The sequence below is a fragment of the Euphorbia lathyris genome, chromosome 9, assembly GCF_963576675.1.
Source record: "Euphorbia lathyris chromosome 9, ddEupLath1.1, whole genome shotgun sequence".
Classification (NCBI taxonomy): Eukaryota; Viridiplantae; Streptophyta; class Magnoliopsida; order Malpighiales; family Euphorbiaceae; genus Euphorbia; species Euphorbia lathyris.
Genome location: NC_088918.1, coordinates 49,051,283 through 49,078,577, shown reverse-complemented (window position 1 = coordinate 49,078,577; position 27,295 = coordinate 49,051,283). Strand labels below are relative to the sequence as shown.

Genomic DNA, 27,295 nt, shown 5'->3' with positions numbered 1-27,295 from the left:
TTGCGAAGAGAACGAGCCTGGAAAGTGATGATCTACTTCGTGAATTGATGATTTTGCGAAGTTCTGCGAAGAGAAAGAGTCTGAAACGTATGGATCTACCTCGCGAATCGATTAGTTCGCGAAGTCTGCGAATAGATCCTCACGTTTCAGACCTCGCAGACTTCGCGAAAGCATCGATATGCGACGTAGATAGTCACATTTCAGACCTCGCAGACTTCGCGAAAAAATAGATATGCGAAGTAAAATCACCTCTTCCCCTGCACATTTACATTCGCATGCTTCGCTAATTTTCATTTCGCGAAGCCAAAATCGTCCTTTTTCATAACTAACACGGTTAATTTTTTCTGTAGATGGTTGAATACGTAACATCCCTTTCTGGAAGGCGGCGTACTGGGCTGCAGGGAAGATGATTTTCCTTCCTGTATAGGGATGAACTTCCCCAAGATTGACACATTCACTCCTGAAATGATTCGTTAGGAGAGGTTGTGTCAATCTCGGGGTGCACCATGGGACACGTCCATCCCATGGTGCCAATCTTCAAAGTGGACCTAACTTAATCCGGTGCCAATTTTGAAGCGGATGCGTAATCTTGGTACCGGATTAGTTAGTTTCACTTTAAAATGATTGGTTAGTACAGTTCATTGTGGCAATCTTGTTGTAAATTTTGATAATGTTATGATTTTAATGTTCGAATCCGTTGTTGTTTGCCAATTTTTGTTATATACCATTTCGCGTATTAGCTTCAAATCATATCCAGCATTCGCATATGCGAACTAAATTCATCAAGCAAAACAAACTTCGGCTTCGCAGGCTTCGCATATGCGAACTAAATTCATTAAGTAAATCAAAACATTAACTTCGCAAGCTTAGCATATGGGTGAATATGCGAAGTCAGACGAGATGGGGCGAGCTCCGCGTAAATATTGAGGGTATTTTTGGAAAGTCACACAAAATCAGTCTAGATATGTAGTAGAATTAGTAAATGGGTTTAATATGTAAATGAGCTTCCCATTTGACCCAGATTTGTAATTTTCCTTCTTATAATTCAAAGTAATTATTTGCTGGGTGAAATGATCACCCGAAGATTTAGTGATCTTTTTTACAAGATTCCGTACCGTGCTTCTTCAAGGTTCTTGCAAGGTTAGCTTCCAACGACGGATTCTTCGACTAAATAATCTAAAAAGAAAAAGTAAAGAGCAATGTGAATAAAAGCTATATTACATTAGAGTGTAATGTAACCCAAGTAGGAAATAGAAACAAAGTCACTTTAAACTTAACAAGGAAAATCCTTAAAGAGACAAGATTTTGTATTTAGGAAACATTTGTATTTGTCAAAGACTCCTAATTAAATTGGGACCATCGAATTTCTAAAAAGACGAAATGAGATTCCAGTCTTGGCAAAGAGAATTTGATTAACAGTGGTTTAAGTCGGATCTATGTGTCGTAATATGAATCTCAAATATCACTCTCATAACCAGAAGCAAATAAAAACCTTTACAGTTTTTTAGAATTCTTCTACATCCTATTAAAGGGTGATACATGCTTCATCTTGCATTCGGGGAATGCAAACCGTTTCTCAAATTTGTATTTAAAAAGATCCCAAAGTGGGATGCCTTGGGCACTTGCTTGTACCATTATCTTTCTCCAAAATCAACCTTCCATTTTTAAACCTGCCCAAAATAAAATCCTCAATCACCAAGGATGGTGCTAAAGGCAAAAGAGAAGAAGGCCTAAGAGAGGCAAAAACGCAAGTGGACCTCTTCTTCCACTAAGGATATTCCCCTCTCAAAGAGGTCTAAACCAGTTGTTCCTTCATCCGGCGGATCTAATTCTACTTTGATGGGTCCAATCCTACAGTTTAGAGGTCCTACTCTAACTGCGCCTTCCTGGGTCTCTATTTTGACCCATATTGATGTTACGCTCGTAAGTACTTTCTTGTTGGTTGGTTTTTTTATTCCTTGTAATATTTGACATGCTTATGTATTTTTCTTTTCATAGCTGGAGAAGCCTTCTTTTGATGATTATTGGCACGCTAAGTATAGGTAGAATCCAACCTTGATGGATGTTAAAGTCTTGGATGACCCAAATAAGTTATTTGCCCTTGGTCATGCCAACCATATTATAAGGAAGTCCATAGCGATATGTTCACCTTATTCTCTTAATTTCAATTGTTGATCATTTGAAATGATCCATTTTCTTTTGATTTTAAACATTTGACCATGGCATGGTGGTCAGGCAGGCGATCGTTAAGGGCATCGCAACTGAGAAACATGTTAAGGAATTAGAGGGGGAGCCTAGCATGGAGAGGACGAATAATTATATGGCTGCCATCCTCTTAAAGACTAATGGGGATGAGGTTGAAGAATTAAAAAGGAAGCTGACGAATAGTGAGGCCAGAGAGTCTCAAGTGAAAAAGGACGCGGATGAATTCATATATACCATGGGATTCGCACCTATTGGTATGGTTTAGAACCCTTTTTAATTTGACTTGTGAAGAAGAGGGGGGACACATTTAAATATTTTTCTACTTTACCCCCTGCCCATATGCATTTGTTTGATCTAGCTCATTTAGCTACCTTAGGAGTAGACAAGGAGGTTTGAAGAATCCTTAGATTTCATGATTGATTTGAATTGGTTGGCCACCAAAAAGGTGACTGCTTATGATAGCATCACTTTAGAATTCCTAAGCACTCTAAAGAAGGACAAAGAAATTAATGGCTCAACTTATTCAATTAGGTTAAAAGGTCAATTTTTCAATCATAAGAACGAAACATGGATAACAGCTAATGGGGGGGGGGGGGGGGTAGAGAATGATAATTCATCTCTACTTTGCTGGCCTGAGAAAATGGGCCCCCAGAAGGCATGGCTTGAACTCACAGGGCGTGATGACTTCAATGCCAATAATTCTAGTCTCGGTCCTTACGAGATCTAGTGCTTAATTTAATCCAAAAATTCATAACTTTTAACTTGCTTGGAAAAAAGGAAACTAATAAAGTCAATGAAACGGAGGTCTTTCTATTGTGGTGTGTTTCCAAGAACTTTAGAACTAACAGTGTGAATGCGATTTTTACTTGTTTCAATGAAATGATAAGTAGAAAACGTACACATTGGGTTGGGCTACTTATGCCCATCAAATACCAAACACCATATTAAAGCACAAATAGTGCAATTTAAAGGCCCTTTAGTATTTAGCTTTTTAATGTGATGCTAAAATACTCATATTGGTTTACACTAATATCACAAATTGAATCCGGGAAAAATGGTTGAAAGAAAAACTTTGGATTTTGGACTTAAAAAGTTAACTCAAAAGCAAACAATGAGACTCTTATCAATTTCAAAGAAGTTAGTTTGGGCATTTGAAGGTGTTTTAGTGCGATAAATGTGGTGATTAATCTTGGTTGAGTGTAATCATTTGATGATCTTTATAAAGAGATAAAAGAGTTCTCTTCAATCCAAATGATAGATAGAGAAAGAAATGCAACAAATAATTGTTGCTTTCCCTAATTCGTATATCATTATGTTTCATATAAACAAAATAGGTTAAAAACAAAGGCTATAAGAGTGTTGAAAGGCCACTTTCACCAAACCCTAAGCAAGGTAGTGGCCAACTATGTTGATGGATGATCGCCTACCTTAAAATAGTCGATCAACTATGTTTAAGTCGATAACATGCATATTACTTGGTATTTTGGCCATACCTCTCATTTCCACCATAATTTAGGTGGTTTAAATTGAGTTGGAAACCTAAGACAAAAAGATTACACCTTTTATAAAGATCATTAGAGCTGAATCAAAATGCAAGATTGTCCAAATTAAAGTAGCATGTGAGTGATTGACTTCGGCTAGTGAGTTGGGGTGGTTTGAGTTTTTCAAATATAGATCAAAGTTTTTTTTTTTTTTGCTTCATGTAATTAATAATGTGTTTAAATCTTGAATTTTCACGTAAACTGAATAATTAATATATTTAAATATTATTATTTATGATGATTGTTAAACTTTAAATCTTGAAATTTGTGCTCATAATGTGGTTCATATGTTTCTTTGGTCTGAGATTTTATGAGTGTTTGTTTTTTTGTCTAAATTTGTTGAGCTCTAGATAAGATTTTTGTGAACTTTTTGAAGATAGTTGGAGGTGTTTAGAATCTTTTAATACTAAGTAATTGAGTTTTGTTATGGGATCTTAAAAACTACTTTACAACTGTACTAATAAATTAGCCTGTAATAAGATATTTTTTTATTAAATTTTTTAGTAGTTTTAGTTTTGATGGGGGTATGATATAAATTGAGTACACAATAACATACTATATTGTGATTTTAGTGATTTTCAAAAGTTGGTTTCAATTTAATATACATTGAGTATTATTTTTCATTATAAAATTTAAATAAAAAGTAATACAAGTGAAGTATAATCAAGCTGTATGGTTGAGACGGAGACGTAAAAGTGCAAGCCCAATCCAATCAGAATCGTAAAAGAGTGGCCCATGTGAAAGAAAATTCACATTTGATCGTTAGAAGTTCAAACGTGTGAGGAATGAATGGCACGTGCGAGATTTCAAAATTCTAGGGTTTTTCGGGGTCGGCGTATTCGGGCAGCCCAAAAACTCTGCCCGTTGGTTTTTCTGAGAAAATGCTTACCTCCCGCTTCTTTCCAACCTTTCGAAATTAGATTATATAACAACATAATAATATCATTTCTAACCTTTCAAAACTCCCGATTCAACCCCTTTTCAATTCAATCGTCGTTTTCCTCTCTTCCGTTGGAGAGGGGTAGAAACCCTAACTTCATTTTCAGCTGTGCTTTTCACCTTCATCTTACTGCCGGATTCGTATTCTTAGGTATTCCTCTCTCTCTCTGGCTTTTATTCTATTTTTCTAGGGATTTTTCTTCTACAGCTTCTGTGTCAGTGCTTTTTGGTGTGGAGGTTTTGACGTCTAGGTTTTTTTTTTTTCGCAATTTGCTTGTTCGAATGCTTGAATCGAAGTATTTACTTCCTTTTATTTTCTTTTGTGCTTCTCCAGGGCTTTAGCGTTCTTCCTGTTATTGTTCCGTTTTAGCTGCCTATTTCTCTTTCTGAACTATGCTTGTGTTTTTAAGGAGAGGATTTTCCATTTCTCTTCGATTTATATTGGTTCATATATGCAGGTGGTTAAAACTAAATGTGAATATTGGAATTTTGAGTTTGTTGCTCTCAGAAGTAGAAGCCTTATTCACATGATTTTACTTGGAGCAACTGTTTGGTTCAATTGGCCTATTGAAATAAACTCTTCTGCTCTAGCACCAAGAAATTTTCGAAATCTGCATGTGGAATTAGTTTAAATGCTATTTAAGATTGTGGTTCCTGCTGTTTTTATCTGTTTTTTTGCCAAGTTGCATTAATTGCTTTGATCCTAATACTCAGTTGATTAGTTGTTGATTAGGCTGGGTTATTTCCATAAGTTATGGAATGAGATTTTTCAACTGTTTTATTTTCATATTACACATCACATTTTAGAGTTTTTTTTTGTTTCATAATGCTTGTCATTTTGATTTAATCCATGCACAATAATTAATTTTTTCCAAAATAACCCTTAGGTTTTACATAAGTGGGTCATTAATTGCAAAATGCTAATCAATAGAATAGTGGACTCAATAAATAGGGGCAGCAAAGTCTTTTTGCTATGCATTTAATTACTCCTTAATTCCTGTGCATGTCTAAAAAATACATGTAATATGAAAAAACGGAGGGGGTATTATTTATGTTTTATTATTTTCTGTTCTATTTAGTGTATTAACTTGCAGATTAATTCTTCTGTTTCAGTCTTGTAAAGGGTGGCCATGGATATAACCTCAATTCTGTTGTCTGCCCAGTCTGCTGAATCAGCAGTCCGAAATGAGGCAGAGTCTAATCTTAGACAGTTCCAAGAGCATAACTTGCCTCATTTCCTTTTGTCTCTGTCTGTTGAGCTTGCAAACAATGAGAAGCCTATTGAATCACGTCGGTTGGCTGGTATTGTACTTAAGAACTCTTTGGACGCGAAGGATGCTGTTAGAAAGGAACATCTTGTCCAACGATGGATGTCAATTGAAATTTCTATTAAATCTCAAATCAAAGACTTGCTCTTGAGAACTCTGGGGTCATCTGCACAAGAGGCCAGGCATACTTCTGCGCAAGTGATTGCCAAAGTGGCTTCTATCGAGATTCCCCGGAAGCAATGGCCTGAACTAATCGGATCATTGCTTAACAATATGACCCAGCAAGATGGTCCGGCAGCACTAAAACAGGCGACTCTGGAAAGTCTTGGATATGTTTGTGAGGAGATATCTGATCAAGACCTTGTCCAAGATGAAGTGAACTCTGTTCTTACTGCTGTTGTCCAAGGGATGAACCTTGCTCAACATGGTCCAGAAGTCCGCCTAGCAGCAACAAAGGCTTTATATAATGCCCTGGATTTTGCGCAGACCAACTTTGAAAATGAGATGGAGCGAAATTACATAATGAAGGTTATCTGTGAGACTGCCTTATCCAAAGAACAAGAGATTAGACAGGCTGCATTTGAATGTCTTGTTTCAATTGCATCAACATACTATACAGTACTTGGACCATATATGCAAACCCTCTTTCAGCTTACATCAAATGCAGTAAAAGGAGATGAGGAAACAGTTGCCCTGCAAGCAATTGAGTTTTGGAGTTCGATCTGTGATGAAGAGATAGAGATTCAAGAGTATGGGAATCCTGAAAGTGGGGACTCTGAGGCTGTGAACTCACACTTTATTGAGAAGGCCCTGTCCTCTCTTGTTCCTATGTTGCTGGAAACATTATTGAAGCAGGATGAGGATCAAGATCAGGATGACGGCATCTGGAACATATCCATGGCTGGTGGTACATGTTTAGGTCTTGTTGCTCGAACTGTTGGAGATGCAGTTGTTTCCCTTGTGATGCCATTTGTAGAGGCTAACATAGTTAAGCCAGATTGGCGTTGTCGTGAAGCAGCTACATATGCATTTGGCTCAATTCTTGAAGGCCCAAGTATTGAGAAGCTCAGCCCACTGGTAAATGCAGGGTTGGATTTTCTACTTAATGCTATGAAAGATGGGAATAACCATGTCAAGGACACAACTGCATGGACTCTTAGCCGTATTTTTGAGTTGTTGCACTGTCCTGCTAATGGGTTTTCTGTGATTTCTCCTGAGAATCTTCACCGTATTGTGGCAGTTTTACTGGAGAGCATTAATGATGCTCCACATGTAGCTGAAAAGGTTTGTGGTGCGATCTATTATCTTGCCCAGGGATATGAGGATGCAGGAGCAAGTTCCTCTCTGCTCACTCCATGCCTTCCTGGCATTATATCTCAACTTCTTAAAACTGCTGAGCGTACAGATGGGAATGATTCAAAGCTGAGGTCTGCTGCATATGAAACCTTGAATGAAGTTATCAGGTCTTCTAATATTGTGGAAACATCTCAAGTCATTATGGAGCTGCTTCCAGTCATCATGGGTAAGTTGGGGCAGACATTGGATCTTCAGATTGTATCTTCAGATGACAGGGAGAAGCAAGGAGATTTGCAGGCCTCTCTATGTGGTGTTCTTCAAGTCATTATACAGAAACTAAGCAGTACTGATGAGACCAAATCTATTATACTCCAGGCTGCAGATGCAATTATGATCCTGTTTCTCAGAGTGTTCGCTTGCCGAAGCTCTACTGTGCATGAGGAAGCAATGCTTGCAATTGGTGCTCTAGCCTATGCCTCTGGGACAGAGTTCGGAAAGTATATGCCTGAATTGTACAAGTATCTAGAGATGGGATTGCAGAATTTTGAGGAGTACCAGGTTTGCTCAATCACTATTGGTGTCGTTGGTGACATTTCCCGAGCAATGGATGGCCAGGTCTTACCATACTGTGATGGAATTATGACCCACCTTATCCGCAATCTCCAAAGTCTTGAACTGCACCGGTCTGTGAAGCCTCCGATATTCTCCTGCTTTGGGGACATAGCTCTTGCTATCGGGGAACAATTTTTGAAGTACATTGACTCTTCAATTACAATGATGCAGAGTGCTGCCCAAATCTGTGCCCGTTTGGATAACAGCGATGAGGAGTTGATGGAGTATGGAAATCAGCTAAAGCGTAGCATTTTTGAATCATATTCTGGTATTCTTCAGGGATTCAAAGATTCCAAGCCAGAGGTCATGCTGCCACATGCTGGACATCTATTGCAGTTCATAGAATTAGTTTTCAGGGAGAGTCAAAGGTATATACTTTGCCCTCAGATAATTGGTTCCCAAATCTTGTTTTTATATTCATTGCTTTTTCTTTTTACCTTCCTGATGTCTTTACTTTATGTTAAGCAGGGATGAAACTGTGACGAAGGCTGCAGTTGCAGTGATGGGTGATCTGGCCGATGCACTTGGTTCCAACACAAAGATATTGTTTAGGGACAATGGATTCTATGTTGATTTTCTTGGCGAGTGCCTTAAATCTGATGATGAGCAGCTTAAGGAAACTGCAAACTGGACCCAGGTGATGATTGCGCGTGTCATGGTCTCATGATATGTAGGTAGATTTTTCTGTGAGTAAAACAGTTGTTGAAGTCTAGTGTACGTGGGATGTTGTTAACTTTTTAGTCTCTGGTGAAAAGTGTGGAGGGAGGTCACACATCCATTTGTCTTTTGTCAGTCATTATGTTTTCTGTCAAACTGCAATTGGGTCGGAGAGTTTGTGGAATTCCTCTGCCACTGATCGGTGGTTTCAGGTCATTCATAATTATATATTTCTTTTTCCAACCAAGTTTATGCTTGAAATTCTCTTCTACCTGATGGTTTGTGCTGCTGCTTATCCTAGCCTGCATTTGCATTTAAATTTGTGCCCTTTTCCTTTATCCCTTGTAGCAAATCGATTTTTGGAAATTAGTATCATGAGATGTAGGGGTGTAGTTAGTTTAATTATGAATCCACACCATTCAGTATAAATTACGGAAATTAGTATCATGAGATGTAGGGGTGTACAATAAATTCTCTTCTCATTGAGATGTCTACTTCAACCCTATATATAGTTACAAATCCAGAATTCAGTATGCTATTATCCCCTTGCGATTATATTTGCACCAATTTTGGCCGAACTCGTCAACTCTGAAGAATCTGTTTTCAGTTTAATTAAAATTGGCGTAATTTGATAGGTGAATGGGTAATTTTGGATAGGTTAGGGTGAGGTTGAGTATTACGATCTGGTTGTAGAAATGCCGTGTCAACCATGATAGAAGATGTCCTTTGTTTCTTTGAATATTGACTTCCCACCCAAAGCTTCGAATTTTCTTGAGCACTTCTACTTTTACACCCTTTGAGAAGGTAGAACAATCCATCTCCAGGTCTTTCCTGGACCACAAGTAGATATTGAATGACCGAGACTTACAAGTTGATGGTTGTGAAAGTTTGTCATTTAGGGATGAAATTTTTAGATCTTTCAATTGATGGTGTTTTGTTCTTTGCTCTTGTCATAATGAAATTTGACAAAGTCGTTTCTCTCACCTTCAACTTCTGTGGCTGATATTGCCAGTTCTTTTCTTTCTTTATTTCCTTTTCTGACCTCATTTTTTTTTTTACTTTTCCCATAATTTTGTTGTGATGTAAAACTAAACTTTATTTGTGACACAAAATTACCTTTTGTCGCCAACATATAATATTGTTCAAAAGTCAACAACTTCAGTGCATTTGACTCTTAAAATTTAAATACATTTCATAATGATTACATTCATAGATGCCACTACTTATGTTAATTTTATAACTTCAAATTCAATTTTCATATGTTAATAAGGATTTCTAAGTGTAGGTTTACATAGTTGATTAATCACCTTACCTTTATGAGTACATAGTTACTGTACAACCATTAAAAAAAATGCAAGTCAAACCTTCCATTGTTATTCTGTTATTTTCTAAAGAAAATTACATGCTGAAAATTGAAACAAAAGAAGTCGAACAAACAAAACTACACAAGGAAATGTTCCACAAAAATCATGAACATAAAAAACAAAGTAATAATACTTTGTTTTAAACAACTAATACGTGTATTAAAATAATAAAACATAAATTAATAAAAACTGCATCTACTACTACTATTACAGGGGTGTTCGCTATAGTTACTTTGTTTTTTACAAAGTACCGTTACTTGGTGTGGTTTTCACCATTGGATTAATTTTATGCTCTATCATCCAATGGTGAAAACCACACCAAGTAACGGTATTTTATAAAAAACAAAGTAACCATAGCGGACACCCTATTACAGGTTATCAATCAATTAAGGAAAATTTATATATATATATATATATATAACACATTTTTCGCAAAGTTTTTTTTTTAAATCACAACTTTACATAAATTGAGTGCAATTTTACGTAAAGTATGTTTAACAATAGAGGATTTATGTAAAATTTAAAGATTTAACGTGAAAATCAATTTTTCACGAAGTTTTTATTTTTTTATAATTAACAACTTTACGTATATTAAGTTTCAAGGCCGGCTTTGCCCTTAGGGCACCTCTAGTAGCAGCTCTTTTTTTTTGTCACTTTGATGAAAAAGTAGTACACAACCATTAGAATGGTTGTATCTACTTTTAGTTTATTACCAACATTGGTAACAAACAGTGAACTCTATATAAAATTATAAAGGGTAATTAATTTATTAGTCCCTATATTTTGACAGAACACACAGTTTAATCCCTGTATTTTTAAAAACATATGGTAAGGTCCCTAACCTTTTTCTCAGTGAACTGTTTGGTCATTCCGTCTGTTTGTTAGATTTTTTACCGTTTATGACTTCGGAAATGACTAAATTACCCTTTACTATTCACCTTCAAACTTCAGAAGAGAAAATCCAATTTAGAAAAAGAAGCTATTTGTATAGAGAACATGAAAAAGAACAGACCCAATGCTTACGAATTTGAACGATTAAGAAGAAAATTAAGAAGAAGAACACTCAAAGTTGATTTCAGATGCATTAGAGTTTAAAGGAAAGGAAAATAAAGGAAAAGAACGCAAATCCAAATTGACTAACAAAATCTTTATGAGAGTCTAACAGCATGAACTAAATAATTTACTGAGAAAAACGTTAAGGACTTAACAGTTCACTGAGAAAAATACAGGAACTAAACAGTGTGTTTTGTCAAAATATAGGGACTAATAAATTAATTACCCAATTATAAAGGGTGTTGTTAAACCCAGCCCCAATTTCCCACCCCTACCCCCGTGAAAGGATGAAAATGCCCTTCCATGGGTTTTGGGGAGGGAAAAGCTATTTTTTTTGCCAATCCGTCGCGCGGGCGTGTGGCTATCACACCTCACCGCGTGGTCGGGTGTGTGGCTATCACGCCTCACCGCGTGGTCGGGCGTGATAGCCACATGCCTCACCCCAAGGTCGGGCGTTTTGCTATCACGCCCGACCACACGGTGAGACGTGTGGCTATCACGCCCGACCACGCGGTGAAGCATGATAGCCACACGCCCGCGTGACGGATTGGCAAAAAAAAATAGCTTATTAAACCCGTAAATAGGCTGTTAAACCCGTAAATAGACCGTTAAACCCGTAACTACAGAATTGTACTTAAAACCTAAAAATACCATACAATTTTAACTAAAATCAGTAACAATAATATAAGTTCATGAATAAATATTATTAATTACAACACATAAAACTACTATAATCTAGTCCAAGCCGCTCTCCTTTCAGCGTATAGATTGTCCAAGTGACGAACACTCGGATCATAAAATATACGCCATTGGGTGGCAATGGGAGGCACTGGAAATGCAGGAATTAAATAAAGACGTATGTAGTGATGATAACTCCCTAAATGACAAATCACAATCTCTCGCTCTGGTGGTCTTCCATCGTCCGAACGCATCAGCAGTATAGTGCAACATCCTAACTGTGATGTAGTAAAAAGGAATATTACTGCATTCAAAACAGATGCAACAACATATAAGTCATCCGGACTCACCATCTAATGGGACTCACCACACCCCGCTCCTGCCCATTTAATACGCGTGAGGGAAGCATCGAATCCGTTCCCGTACACTGGCGCATACATATCACAGTTTGCCCGCATCTCATTCTCTATGAGCACTCTCATCAGCTTCCACTCCTCCTGGTTATAGGTGATGGCATCGGCTAAAACACGAAATCCACAGTTACCATCTGCTACAACATCATGGTATCCAGTAATAAATGATACGATAAGACCTTGAACCCGATGTAAATGGTGGTAACCGGCGATATCCGCATCAAATCCGGCTGAAAATATTAATATATGAAATTCATCAAAAAAAATATATTTACTTTAACTTCAACATATATATTACTAAAATAAAATATACCCGACATCTCGTTGTTATGCACAGATGAGGATGAGGATCAGCCTCGACTACGACTACTCCTCGAACCTGAGGACCGTGCTCGACCTCGTGGTGCCTTACTATACTCCCATGCACTCAGATTTCGTTTCGTTGATGAATTCCCTTTTGGTCTACCCCTAATAGTGTCTTTGACCTCAGGTTCTTTGAAGCCACTTTGTTCCGGGTTTATCTGATCACGAATCATCATCGATATGCTACGCACCATTGAAGGATCTAATTTTTCAACCTTTTCCACAAAAGAGTGAAAACACCGGCGATCCTCAGACCCGTCAGCATATACGGGAGCAGTAACTGGTATGTCACTCAACCCTTCAAACGCAAGAGATCTCCAAAAAGGATGGATGCGGTCAGCACGGACCGATTCATCTGTGTCAATATATGTTTTAAGCTCACATGCACACGGAATGCCATGAGTCATGGGCAACACGCATCCACATTCACTTACCACATCCATACTCAATCCGCGCATACGCTTGAGCTCATCATTCAGTACACGTAAGCAGTAATGTGAAACATGTAAGTTGAGATACTTGAAAGGTTGTTGACAGTGAGCCGATGCATTTCTTCTTCTCGAGTCCTCGAGTGAGTATCTGATTATATACAGTAAAGGATTACAAAACTAATGTATTACAATTTAAAAGATTAAATTAAATAACAGAATAAATGTCTTACTTGATCGCCTCGATCTGAGCCTCAATGTCCTTGTGCACATTCGCCCACACTGTATCAAGTGCACCAGTAGATGAATTCAACCACTGTTTCAACTGTGCATGTGAACTCTCCACTCGACAGGTTGTGGTGTTTCCTAAGTGCAACACCTTGTTCGTCCATGCTCGACAAAACTTCTCTTTATGCACTAGCCATGTGGTCTCCACGTACTCTATCACACGAGGCCAGTTGGTAGTAGTATTCTTTATGGCTTCCACTGCCGCCTCATATTCGGCTACTGTCGGGGCTTCAATTATACGTTTCCATTTGGGATTCTTAAAAACTTCATCGAAACTCTTCATTCCACACAACTTGCCTACTCTATCCTCCACGTCTTTATTAATATGCCATGTGCACAATAAATGATGACTATGAGGAAATACCTCACGAACCGGTCTCATCAGTCCTAACTCTCGGTCCGTAGCAATGGCTGTCGGATGCACATCAGGTTGGAGCAAAAACTTCAATTTTTGTAACACCCACATATAACTTCCCTCAGTTTCATCCTTCATGATTGCATATGCGATCAAGAAGTTTTTGTTTGAAGGCGTCATTCCAATGATCTCAAAGAATGGCATCTTATACTTGTTTATTTTATATGTTGAATCCATACCAACAAACAAGTAATAAGATCGGAACAGTGTGATCGATGTAGGATGTGCCGTAAATAAGTGAGTCACAACATTGCTGCCCGGCACCGCTTGCATCCAATGTATGTATTCCTTATCTATAGCAAGCCGATAAAACTGACCGATTACATCCCGACCCTCAAAGCTCCCAGTCCTCATTTTCTCCCTGTAGTTATAGATATGTCTTTGTGTCGGGTGATCCTCCGGATGTTTTTCTTTGATTGCAGCAAAAATCGCACAAGGCTTAGCTTGAGCTGAACTCATTTCACGAACAAGTTTTTTAGAACCCGGGCTTAGTCCGCCCATCTGTTGAGCGATTTCTGCAAGTGCACGGTATACGCTTGTAGTAATAAAAGATATCGAACCCACAGGGAACGCTTTTTTAACTAAAACCTTATTTAATTCAATTTTATTCACGTGTTTAGGTTTAAAAAAAGAAAATCGTTTAATTGATTGAATTGGTTTGGGTAAATTAGGATTACATAAGAATATTATATTGAGTTTAGAGAACAATTCCGTCTTGAGATTTTGATTACAAGACAAATACTTCCGTAATTGGAATAAACAGAAGGTATACAACTTATTTTCATTAAGCAAAGAAAGCAACTATGACTTTGGTACGATTATGGACATGTAATAATATAGGAATTTATGCAATTAAATGGCTTTGAACCGTAGAAATCTCTCTGGATCGGAGCAGATTTCTACCTTAATCAAACTAGTATTTTATGTCTGATAAGCCGCGATCAGCGATCATGTCATCCATAAAAACTAAATCTGTCAAGTGTTCAACAAAGTTCTTATAAGAATAAGATGGAATAGAACGTTTTAATAAAAACACCAATTTATCATTTTGAAAATCATTTTGTCAGAACAATATCAAAATAACAACAGAAAGAATGTATTGAATAAATAAGTATATCATTAATGAAATGTGAATCTTCACAAGTTAACAGAGAAGTAGAAACTTGGAGAGCATTGCAACGAAAACTTTGAGATCCGGGTTGTCAATCTTTCCCTCAAACTCCGTAGGTTTGTCAGACCCTATACGCTTCAGCCGTCAATTCTTCTCGCTGAATCTTCGGAATAGAGACTGGTCAGTCCACTACCAGAATGAAAACTTGTCTCTGATCAACCTTTGAAACTAAACTAATACTGTGTTTATAACTAATCTAATAACAACTTGTGTACAACAAGTTTGTTTACACAGAAATGTAATCTAACTTTCTGACTCATTTCTGAGTCAGAAACTCAACATAATAACTCTCTTCTCTAACTTTTCTAACTTAACCAACAACATTAATTTCTGAAATGGATCACTTATTTATAGTTATTGAAGGGTTGTAAATGATGGGTCGTGTCCGTTGGTGAAGGGTCGCTTTTATCCAAACGGACAGACGCGTTTCTTGGATTTAAACATGTGAAAACTGTGCAGAATTCTTCGCTGTCTCATATGAGATTCTGAAAATCTCAGTCGTGACAGGGGGTGCAGGGGCGAGTTGAAGACTTCGAAATTTCGGAGTTTGGCTTTCGTAAGTCGCGACTGAGATTATGAAAATCTCAGTCGTGACAGGGACTTGTCTCCCCGTCTTCCGACTGCTTCTTATCCTCCTTGAGCGTTCTTCTGACTGATACGTATTCTTGGTACGTTTTTTAGGTTTTTCCTCCATTTTAGCTCCGTTTTAGCTCCTATTTGGATTTAACCAAATAATTAAGTACCTTGCATCAAAGAAGTAAATAAAGACGTAAAAGTATTCCAAATGAATATATTTAGCACGATTTCAATGTAAATTTAACGTATTTATATATGATATTTTAGGTATATTTTGGGCTTAACAAACTCCCACACTTAAGCTTTTGCTAGTCCCGAGCAAAATTTCACTGAATTTATTCTTAATCAACCTCTTTATAAATAGAACATATATCCATATATTCCTCTTTAAATTAGTTAAACCGAAAGATAAACTTTTCATGGTAAATTTATACGCAAAGTATCAAACTAGCTTGTGTAAAAGAGATATATCATTCGTCTTGTATCTCAATTTTTATATTGAAGTATTCGGGACGGTGTAAGCACGCATGTTTTCGAATCTTTCGTCTCAAGGCATTTCTAAGCACAAAATTTCCTTTCCCAAACCTAAACTATTACAAATATAGATTTATTAAGGACTTAGGTTTAATATATTTACTTAGTCACGCCCATGATAAGGGTGGTCTCGTCCGTGACTTTATATGAATTAATTTGCTTTTGTGTTCGTTTAAGAGGTACCGACCATGCCATGGGTGGACGCAATCGTTACTTAAAACTTTAAACACGTTTAATTTTGCTTTAATTTCGAACGTTCCTTTCATACCTCGACCGTGATAAGGATGGTTGCAATCGTGGCCAAAAGTAAACAGTACTTAATGTTCTCCCTTTCATACCTCGATTGTGATAAGGTTGGTCTCAATCGTGGCCAAAAGTTAAGAATACGACTATTTGATTAAAATTATAAATTGGGAAAAGAAAAATAGCACATTCATCCTATATTGACTTGAAATTCAACATGTATTATGGCTAAAGTTTCCTTAAAAACTTCAATTGGTTTTTAATGTAAGACGAATAATCATACCGAGCTAAAAAGCTAAAGTTGTTTGTTTGATTTATGCCTATAAACCTAATTGAAAATTGAAAATAAGATTTATATTTATCATGAATTCATGATATAAAGTAGAGATTTGAAACTAAATTTTTTTTACTTATATACATTTACTCGAGACGTTTTTGATAAAATCGTATCGGAGATTTGTAAAAATATTGCTCGTATAGAAATATTATTTCTATCAATAATGATAACCTTAAAATATGCTCAACATTATTTTAAAGTGTTTGAAACATATGAAAAATATAGTTAACAAAAATTTTACGTTTATGAAAAATTGCCATTATTTTGAAAAATGTTGCACTTTATAAAAGATAAATGTTGCAATTGATTTTGCAAAATGTTGCATATTATAGTTTACTTAAAATTGAATAACAATATGCATTTATTCTTAAAATAGCATTCATTCTCATTCGTTGCATTCATTCATACGTAAAATTAAAAATGAATATGAAATATCTCCTCCCACACTTAATTTGGACCATGTCCTCATTGGTGCAAAAAGCAATAAAACACGAAAAATAGTACGAAATAAACCATACGAATTAGAATTAAAAATATAGTATGATAACATTCAAACAGAATATTAAAAATAATTGTTTCAAACATAATTAAAAATATTGTACCAAACTTGAACAAAACATAAGAATAATAACGAAAATGAGTTAAAGATAGAAAGGATAAAACCTATCAAGGTGAACTCGGTGGTGAAGGCGTAGTCTCAACTCCTTGGCGTCGGAAGAAAGATAGCAACCGGCGATGAGTAGATTTGTGCTCACGTCTCAACGTAGTGATATTGGCATCCACCGTGTTTATTCTCGAACTCATTTCGGCATTGGTAGCAACGACTTCATCTAACCGCAAATTCATGTGACGGTTATGCTCGTTCATTTGTTGCAAAACATGTTGCCATCCAACTTGTTCTTCAACATTCGGTTCTTCATTTGCTTGCTCGTGTGCATTGACATCAACATGCGCCTCCTCCTCCTCGTCATCAAATTCCTCTTCATCTTCCTCATCATCATCTTGGGCACCCAAACCTTGAGAACTCGAAGCTTCACTACCCATGGTAGCAAAAACACGTCTTGTACGAGCTTCATAAGAGATAAAGGCGGGCGGTCCCAATTTCTTCAACAAATTGGCTCTTTGAAGTGTCGTGAGATCCAAGGAAGGTAAACCAACATGAGGCATATTTTGATAATCTACTAATTCACCCCGAGCACCTAAAACAATGCCGGTAATTAAATTACCCATAGGCACTTGCTTATTGCGGGACTTGGAAGCTCGAACTAAATTAGTAAATATCACCTCAATACTGTCAATGGTCAAACCCTTAAAAATACTATCCAACATAAACAAATCACGAACTTGCACCTTTGAACTTTCAACCCGACCAAATAAAGAAAAGGATAAAAACTTGTGAAAGAAAAAGATACAATCATCCTTAAGTAGCTTACTAGAAGTGTTCTTTGGATTAAAAACATCTAGGCTGGTTAAAGATTGCCAAACCGTGTGTGAATTAAAAGTTTTTGGTTTGGAATAAAAATTCCGAGTAGGAAGTCCAAACCAACGGTTCATGGCCGCATACCCAACGTCAAAACGAACTCCATTATTCTGAAAAGAGATAACTCCTTTCTTCTTGTCATAGGTTAAAGTAACCAAAAACTCAATAATATGCGATTTAATACTAGGAAAACGCATACTAGAAAATCTTTTCCAACCAAGCACGGATAAATATTCATCAATACGTTCGGTAAAAGAAAATGTATTTACCGTGTCGGTGTCAAGGAAAAGCATGTCGACGAACTCAACTTGGCTATTGGAAAAACGGCGAAATTTGCGTCCTTCGGCTTCCGTCGCAATATCGAACGGTGCTCCATATTGAACCCTTAATCTATTGACTTCAGTGGCCTTAGTTTTGTTAGCAACGGTCTTTTGTCTAGGCATTTTTTTTGTGAAATTTGGTGAAAGAGATGAAGAAAATATGAAAGGATGAAAGGAAGAGTAAAAGATAATGTTGGTGATTTAGGAAAGAAGAAGATGAATAGGGTAAAGATTTATGGGGAAGATGAGTGAATCTTGGTATTGGGAAGAGAAAAGATGATTGATTGGTGTAAAAATAGGTGATTTAAATAGGTGTAAGTAATAGGTATTGATTAGGATAGATGAATAGGTAAATAATTAGAGTAGGAATAGGAAAAGATGCAAAATTTCGCCCAAATCCCGTGACTGGAAGTCGCAGGTCGCGACTGAGATTTTCAAAATCTCAGTCGCGACAGCAAGTATGTAAGGGGGTCGAAATTTTGCTGAAAGTTGTCCTCTTGCTGTCTCAACTGAGAATTTAGAATCTCAACTGAGATTCTGGAATTTCTCGGTAAAATTGGGACTGTTTTTGATGATTTTAACACTTCTAAACCAATTCCTCTTATAATTAAGTGACATTAATGTGAATATTAATCCCTGAAACTGAGATAAACAAAACTGAAACATTAAATTGAAGGAAAACCAAGGGTTGTTCCTTAAATAAAAGAAATAAACTAAGGAATTAATGCACTTTTATTTATCATAAAGAAAATATAAACAATACCTTAATATATATATTTACATAAAATCATCTTACTCATAAAAACTCAAATCATAAATAAACACTCATATATACAATAATCAACAGAAACTCAAATTATATCCCTAAGAATTAGAAAAACGACGTGCATTAGCCCTGTTAATCTTCGTTTGAATGAAGATTTGCCTCTCTGGAGCAGAAAGGAATGTTGGACCAGAACGAAAAACTCGTTTAACAAGCCCCTCGTTCTCCAAGAACTCGTAGTCAAGAATAGGGAAAGGTTCCGTATCAGTCCAAGGGACAGAAATGGTTCCCTTGGCTCCTAGAATGATTCCACAAATGATGTTGGCGAACCCAATCTTCCGGTTCTTCAAACGGGAAGCGACAACTAACCCCTCTATTAGAATCTTCGAGGAGTTCACGGAGTTGCCTTGGAAAATGTCGCCCAACACATAGAGATCAGTATCTTTCACAACATTGCTACTGACTCGACCAAAAAGACTATGACAGAGGAATTTGTGCAAATACAACATGGAGTTAGAATTTATGGATTTGTTGAAGGCAAGGCGTGGATTGAATCGCCAAAATCCTATTAACATCATCCATATGTCTGTAGAAGTCATATCCCGTCCAGGATGGTGCTGAGTTGTGTCTCTGGGTGGAAATCCAAACCAATTATGAAGTTCTGGATATCCAAAAGTGAATATCTGCCCCTCACAACGAAAACTGAGACGAACACGTCTCTTATTGATGAAATGAACAGTAGATAAAAACTCTAATACCCAGTTCCCAATTATAGGAAACTTCATGGAAGCAAACTTGGTCCATCCCAAATTTGTTAGATAGGGATTCATGTCATCGCTTATCCCGAGTTCTTCGTTCAGGAACTCATATACAACATTCCACAAAACTGTGCATATCTAAACTGCAAATAATGTCTTCCCTCGTCATGATTGTAGATGGGAAACCATGCTCCAGAGCGTGAAGAGATATCAACACGCTTTCTACGAGCAAAAGTGTTCTTCCTAGCATTTTTCAGAGAGTTGGTCATGTTTGTGAAATAAGATTGTGTCTGTAGGAATTTAGAATTTGAAGAAAGAAATTCAGAAATCTGAAAGATGAAATGAAATTGAATAATAATTCTGAACCTACAAGAATATATAGGTTACATAAGTGAAAGGTTGTGTGAGTTAAGAATAAAAGATGTATAACTGATACCTTTTGGATTTAACTGACTGAATTTTTGAAATGAGATGTCTGTAATCTCTTACAGGTATATAAAAAATGTTTAAAATACAGAAAATCTCAAGTGAGATTTCCCAAATCCTGAAACATGGAGAATCTCAACTGAGATTTCTAGATATATAGTTTCTCAAAAACATTTAACACTTAATGAAAATTTTCAAAACATGACTAAGTTAGATTTTTATTTTACAAAACTTATTTGTACACAAAACTAGAAATGAAAAAAAATAAACTAAAAATAAATAAAAATAAAAATAAAAATAGAAATAAAAGTTATTAACAAAAGATAAGAAAAACTAAAAATTAAAAATACGAAAACTAAATAAATTAATTTTCATAGAACAAAAGATATCTTATTGAAAATTATGCGTGTCATGGTCGAGAAATTGGAATATCGATCGCGACTCGTCTTGCCCATTGGCAAGGAATGATTTGCATTGGTCCTCCTTAGTTCTATAGAGAATTGTAAAATCTTAGTTGAGAATTAAAAATTCTCAGTAAGTTCAGAAATTTATAAAACGTCAAATAAAAATAACTGTAGAGATTCGTTGAAAAATCTCTATACAATCAGAAACTCAAATTATGTGTGATTTTAATTCAATTGAGATTTTTTTAAATTCAATTGAGATTTCTTTAAATTAAAAGACATTTGCCTCATTAAGTATAAATATTTAAGATACATAGCATATTTTCAATATCTTTCAATGAATTTTTTATTTATTTCTAATCTAATCATTATTGCTAAACTAAAGATGAATATAAAAATTAAACTAAAATAAAATGTAAAAAAAAATTAGAATATGAAATATTAAAAACTAAAAATGTGACAAACCTTAAGAATTCTTAAGGAGAATCAAAATTATGGACAAAATTAATTACCTGGACCGATTTAAAATAATGGTCCTGTCCATATTCACTTACCTGGAATAAGATGTTTTTTTTTACGTTTTCTCAATTTAAGGATCTACTGATTCCGGTTGAATGCCCAAACTTCTGGGTTCGCGCATGAACAAGAACTACGTGCATGAACTGAAACTGTTGAAACTATGGTAAAAATCGACAATTCCTTCCTAATGGATAAGATAATTTCAAGGACTGTATTCCTCATTCCTACTTGCTGATATATCTGTCTGAGAAGAGTTGATCGACTGTTTCTTAGAGAGATAAATGTAGGTGTTTAAGGAAATGATATGATAAAAGAAGAAATTATTTGGATGTAATGTAGGATTTGAATAATTTTTTTTTACAAAGAGATGTGATATTTTGGTGAAGGGTTAGTGTATAGAAAAGAGGTAAATGTGTTTGGGAAGAGGTAAATTTTCTAGAAAAATCATCTGTCACGTCTGACATCCTGTTTCATAAAATTTTTCTTTTCCTTCTGATGTATCTGCCGGCCAAATTTCTTTTCTGTAGACTCCTTCTGTGAATTTCATTGATAATCAAATCTCCAGGTTATCTTTGAAAAAACTTGAATTTTTTATCTGCAAACATCTAATTGCAAACGTTAAATAACAACGAGGATTTAGTCCTAGTGACCATCCTCAATAAATAAAAAAACTATAAAATAAATAAATACATATAACATAAACCAAGGTTCGGAATAAAACACGAAAAATATAAATTTTTATTAAAAATTTGGCGTTCCCCGGCAACGGCGCCAAAAACTTGTTGAGCGATTTCCGCAAGTGCACGGTATACGCTTGTAGTAATAAAAGATATGGAACCCACATGGAACGCTTTTTAACTAAAACCTTATTTAATTCAGTTTTATTCATGTGTTTAGGTTTAACAAAAGAAAATCGTTTAATTGATTGAATTGGTTTGGGTAAATTAGGATTAGATATATTATATTGAGTTTAGAGAACAATTCCGTCTTGAGATTTTGATTACAAGACAGATACTTCCGTATTTGGAATAAATAGAAGGTATAAAACTTATTTTCATTAAGCAAAGAAAGCAACTATGAATTTGGTAAGATTATGGACATGTAATAATATAGGAATTTATGCAATTAAATGGCTTTGAACCGTAGAAATCTCTCTGGATCGGAGCAGATTTCTACCTTAATCAAACTAGTATTTTATGTCTGATAAGCCACGATCAGCGATCATGTCATCCACAAAAACTAAATCTGTCAAGTGTTCAACAAAGTTCTTATAAGAATAAGATGGAATAGAACGTTTTAATAAAAACACCAATTTATCATTTTGAAAATCATTTTGTCAGAACAATATCAAAATAACAACAGAAAGAATGTATTGAATAAATAAGTATATCATTAATGAAATGTGAATCTTCACAAGTTAACAGAGAAGTAGAAACTTGGAGAGCATTGCAACGAAAACTTTTAGATCCGGGTTGTCAATCTTTCCCTCAAACTCCGTAGGTTTGTCAGACCCTATACGCTTCAGCCGTCAATTCTTCTCGCTGAATCTTCGGAATAGAGACTGGTCAGTCCACTACCAGAATGAAAACTTGTCTCTGATCAACCTTTGAAACTAAACTAATACTGTGTTTATAACTAATCTAATAACAACTTGTGTACAGCAAGTTTGTTTACACAGAAATGTAATCTAACTTTCTGACTCATTTCTGAGTCAGAAACTCAACATAATAACTCTCTTCTCTAACTTTTCTAACTTAACCAACAACATTAATTTCTGAAATGGATCACTTATTTATAGTTGTTGAAGGGTTGTAAATGATGGGCCGTGTCCGTTGGTGAAGGGTCACTTTTATCCAAACGAACAGACGCGTTTCTTGGATTTAAACATGTGAAAACTGTGCAGAATTCTTCGCTGTCTCATATGAGATTCTGAAAATCTCATATGAGATTCTGAAAATCTCAATCGTGACAGGGGGTGCAGGGGCGAGTTGAAGACTTCGAAATTTCAGAGTTTGGCTTTCGTAAGTCGCGACTGAGATTATGAAAATCTCAGTCGCGACAGGGACTTGTCTCCCCGTCTTCCGACTGCTTCTTATCCTCCTTGAGCGTTCTTCTGACTGATACGTATTCTTGGTACGTTTTTTAGGTTTTTCCTCCATTTTAGCTCCGTTTTAGCTCCTATTTGGATTTAACCAAATAATTAAGTACCTTGCATCAAAGAAGTAAATAAAGACGTAAAAGTATTCCAAATGAATATATTTAGCACGATTTCAATGTAAATTTAACGTATTTTTATATAATATTTTAGGTATATTTTGGGCTTAACACCATTTGTCTGTAGCCCTGACGATATATAACCAACTAATGACAGTGCTGTCCTCTATCTCTAGTAATCCTATTCACCACCCAACCTCCTAATTCAGCGATTTCTAGAACCTTTATCTGGAATTTACAACCACAGTACTTTGTTTTTGTATCCCTCCGTAGTATCTCATCCGTATCCATATCCCTTTTCCTTCTATAATTCTTAATACCACGAGCACATTTAACCAATATCCACTTTGACTTGCCCCCTGTCTTGTGGGACGTTGTTGTTAACTCGAATCTGATCCCAATTGCCGTCTGTTTTGCCCACTTAACAGCTTCATGATATGTTTGAAACGTTTGTTTGGGAAAAAACTATGAACTGTAATCAATGCCGTTTCCGCCAAAATCTTCAAACGAAACCTCCTGCAAATGATAAATAACGAACATTACGCGACATTTCTACAGCGTTTCGGTGTTTAAACCTGAAAAGCAGCCACAAATATGCCCGGGCGTGGGAGCATCATGCCCCACCATGTGGTCGGGCGTGTGAGCATCATGCCTCACCATGTGGTGGGGCGTTTGAATATTACGCCCCACTGATGGGATGTGCGGTAGAGCTTTTCTACGATGAAATATGTATTATGTTAAGTGCGTTACGACTATGGATGTGATCTTTCTAAGTGCTCTATCTATACTAGACACCACTACTTAGGGGCAAGTGTACCCCGTCGTATCAAGTAATAATCCGGTTAAGACCGGGTATCGAATCCACGGGATTTATAACTACAAGTATTAGACGACTCGGTTTTATACGTTATCTAAGCGGTGAATACTTTGAGTTGATTCGGGGAACAACTACAAACTACTCCTAACTATGGGTGAGACAAGTTTATATAACAAAACTCTACGAAACGATATGGATGGCGATTAGTTATAAATATGACAAACAATGACTCTCAATATATAAACGGTTAATGTTTTACTCTTGCAATGACGACTACGTGTAGTGTGACCGATCCGTGAAGTACTTAGACTACGTGGTTCCTAGTCAAGGCGTGTCTAATGCTTGGGACCAGAAATTAGGGCCCGTAAGTTCTGTGGTTTGTCAATTCCTACGGTTTCCGGAGCGTCACTTCCGGTAAGGCAACACCTATATGAATCCCTAAAGATAGCCCGAATGGCATCGGAAATCGCATTCTCCTACACAATAATCAATTACGAGTATCAAAACAAGTAGCAAACATCAACACAAATATAGAGAAAGAGATTATGAATCATAAATCATAAATATGGAGGATGTAAATGTGAAATACAACCAAGCCTAGTACATAGGAAGAGTACAAGCTAATTAGCAAGTGAAAAGGGAAGAATCCACCCTCGGAACTAGCTAACCGGACTCAAGGTCGTCTCTTAGGACTTGGAGGTGGAGCTTTCGAGCTTGGTGAACGGAGATGGAACGGAACTTTGATGGAATGCCAGGATCAACGAACAAGCTCTCAAGGTGGAAGAGAATTGCTATGTAAACTAAAATCTCAAACTATCTAACAAGAACTATCTTAAGAATTATATATCAAAAGTGTATACAAGGTCTAAGATAAGGTGTCTAAATGAGTGCTAGTCACTCCTATTTATACACATCAAGCTAGGGCAAAATTGTAATTTCATAAGATACAAGCATGAAGGAACATGATTTTCTGCAGATTTCCCATGATACGCCTCGCGTATGGTGGAGTACGCCCCGCGTATTTGCCCATTCCGTCAGAAATCTTCTGCATGTGGACAGAATCCAGATCTTGTTGTCTCAACCACGCCCCGCGTAGACTGGGATGCGCCTCGCGTGTTTGAGTTTCTGAGATTTTATTGCTTGAATTGGGTCATTTACGCACCGCGTAGCTGAGGCACGCCCCGCGTAAATGAGTCTCTGAGCTTTTTGCGTTGAAGAACTTCCTTACACGCCCCACATGTAAGGTGGTACGTCCCGCGTGGGGTAGTTGACTCAGGGAGACCATGCAGTCTGACTTTCAGGATTAGGCTTATCATTTCTGACACATGTTCCACGTCTCGCGTGGTTGTTGATACGGCTCGCGTATTGCTGAGTAGATCCCACGTGGTACCTGTGGATAGGGCAATTATTTCTGACTAAGTGTTCCACGCCCCGCGTGAGGAGTGATACGCCTCGCGTATTTTGGTAGATTTTCACTTCTTGCTCGTACCTGAAATACAATTCTCGAGAGCCGAGTTAGCTTGACGTTTTATTTTCTAAATTAATAAAAAATAAGGAAAATTAACCGAAAGTACGGAGTTTATTTTTATTTTGCTATTTTATTAAAAACACTTTATTTTTGCAATTAAACTTATTTATTTCTTTTAAAATTAATCTGTAAATCACGCTAAAAGATAGGGACGAAACGCCCCTATCAAATCTCCTCGGACTTTAAAGTTTTACTTGTCGTCAAGTAAAAGAAATCGAAAGACAAGGGATTGAGATTATTAAGAAACAAACCGTCGGTTGGTTTTACCAAGTGCGTGATTCTGAAGCTAAAGTTTTACGCAAAGTTTTTGGCAAGTACTTACGCAAACAAATGAGTGACCAAAACTTGTTTGAAACCTCCATGATCAAATTTAATAGGCAATATTAACGGGGGTCGATTATCTGTTGAGAACCCGATAGTACCTCACCAAGGGATTTCACTCTTACGCTTAAATTTTGGTGGGTCGGTGTTTTTGCACTCGTCTTTGCACTTACTCGAGATCACTTTGAGTTTGCATTTTCATCCGGGTTTTTCCTCCTATGTTACGGTTTAGACAATATTAAAAAAGAACCCGGAGGGGGGTTGTAATGTGGGTGGATTTTTAGTGGTTAATTTTTAAGAACTCGAGTTTAAACACCATTTTGATGATCGCACCGTGTTTTTATTTGGGCCTTGGCAAGTTTGTAAAATATAACTCGAAATTGCTCGGGTGGAGCTTGAGAATGCCTTTTGCTCTTTATTCTATTCTCCTTTTTCTTTTTGTTTTGGGAGCGGCACAAAAACGATTTCGAAAGCTTATAGTGCTTACTTATCAAGGCCTTGGCTTATTTCGGGTGTGATTTAATTTTGTTGGTATTTAAACACGAGGAAAAAGGGTTAATTGTTAAAAGGGTATTAACAAGAAAAGTCGGTTAATAGGCTCGAGGGGGTTTCCTAGAGGTTGATAAAAACGAGAAAAATAATTTAAGAAAAGAATTAGACTAAGTGGGTTCGTTTTATCATCTATTGTCATTTTAACCAAAATAAGTGTACTTAACCCGGTATTAGGTGTAAACTCTATGAGTCGAGTGAAGTCAAAACTCTCGAAAAATTGTGAAAGAAATAGAGTTCTCGTGCGAACTCTTTTAGGCTCAAAAATATCTCACAAAATTTCGGGTTAAATTGTGTACGTTCAAGTTCTCGTCAAATTTTCAACTATCCCGTTTTTATTGCCTTTTTAAATTTCATTATAGAGATAACCTTTGGGTTAGGACTCAATGTTTTTGTTTAGTACGAACCTAGGCTTTGCATAAATTCTAGAGCTTCAGAATTAAGACTAAAATTTCTTACTAAAACCGATCCTTTGTATTAATGTCTTTACATCTAAGGACAAATAATGGAACTTTAATTAATTTCCAAGGGAGGTAGTGTGTCGGAAAAATTAAAGAATCAATAAATTAGTTTAATTATTTTGTTGTTTATTTAATTTTTATTTTTGTTAGTGCAAAACAAACGGTAAGTGCGGGGTCGCACGGCCCTCCGCGTTATTAAAATGACGTCTATTCCAAGGACGTCGCAAAAGGAAAGAAAAACAAAAACAAAAATAAAGATGAAATTTAAATTAAAAATAGGACCCTTGAAGGCCAGGTCTTACGCGAGGCGTGCCCAGGGGGGCGCCCCGCGTAAGAGGTACGTTTTAAGTTCTT

General features: G+C 36.5%; 1 protein-coding gene across 1 annotated transcript; it reads left to right on the top strand.

Annotated features, from left to right (window-relative positions):
* The first annotated feature begins 4,647 nt into the window (after window positions 1-4,647).
* LOC136205658 (importin subunit beta-1) lies at window positions 4,648-8,761 on the top strand. The gene is made up of 3 exons (XM_065996343.1): window positions 4,648-4,836; window positions 5,799-8,229; window positions 8,330-8,761. The coding sequence occupies exons 2-3, from the start codon at window positions 5,816-5,818 to the stop codon at window positions 8,526-8,528; spliced, it is 2,613 nt and encodes an 870-aa protein (XP_065852415.1). The 5' UTR covers window positions 4,648-4,836; window positions 5,799-5,815; the 3' UTR covers window positions 8,529-8,761.
* Window positions 8,762-27,295: the final 18,534 nt, after the last annotated feature.

Excerpts from the sequence above, each read along its gene's own strand:
- LOC136205658 (XM_065996343.1), top strand. The coding sequence starts at position 5,816 with ATGGATATAACCTCAATTCTGTTGTCTGCCCAGTCTGCTGAATCAGCA. Across the intron at positions 8,230-8,329 it reads GTTTTCAGGGAGAGTCAAAG|GGATGAAACTGTGACGAAGG; the intron begins GTATATACTTTG and ends TATGTTAAGCAG.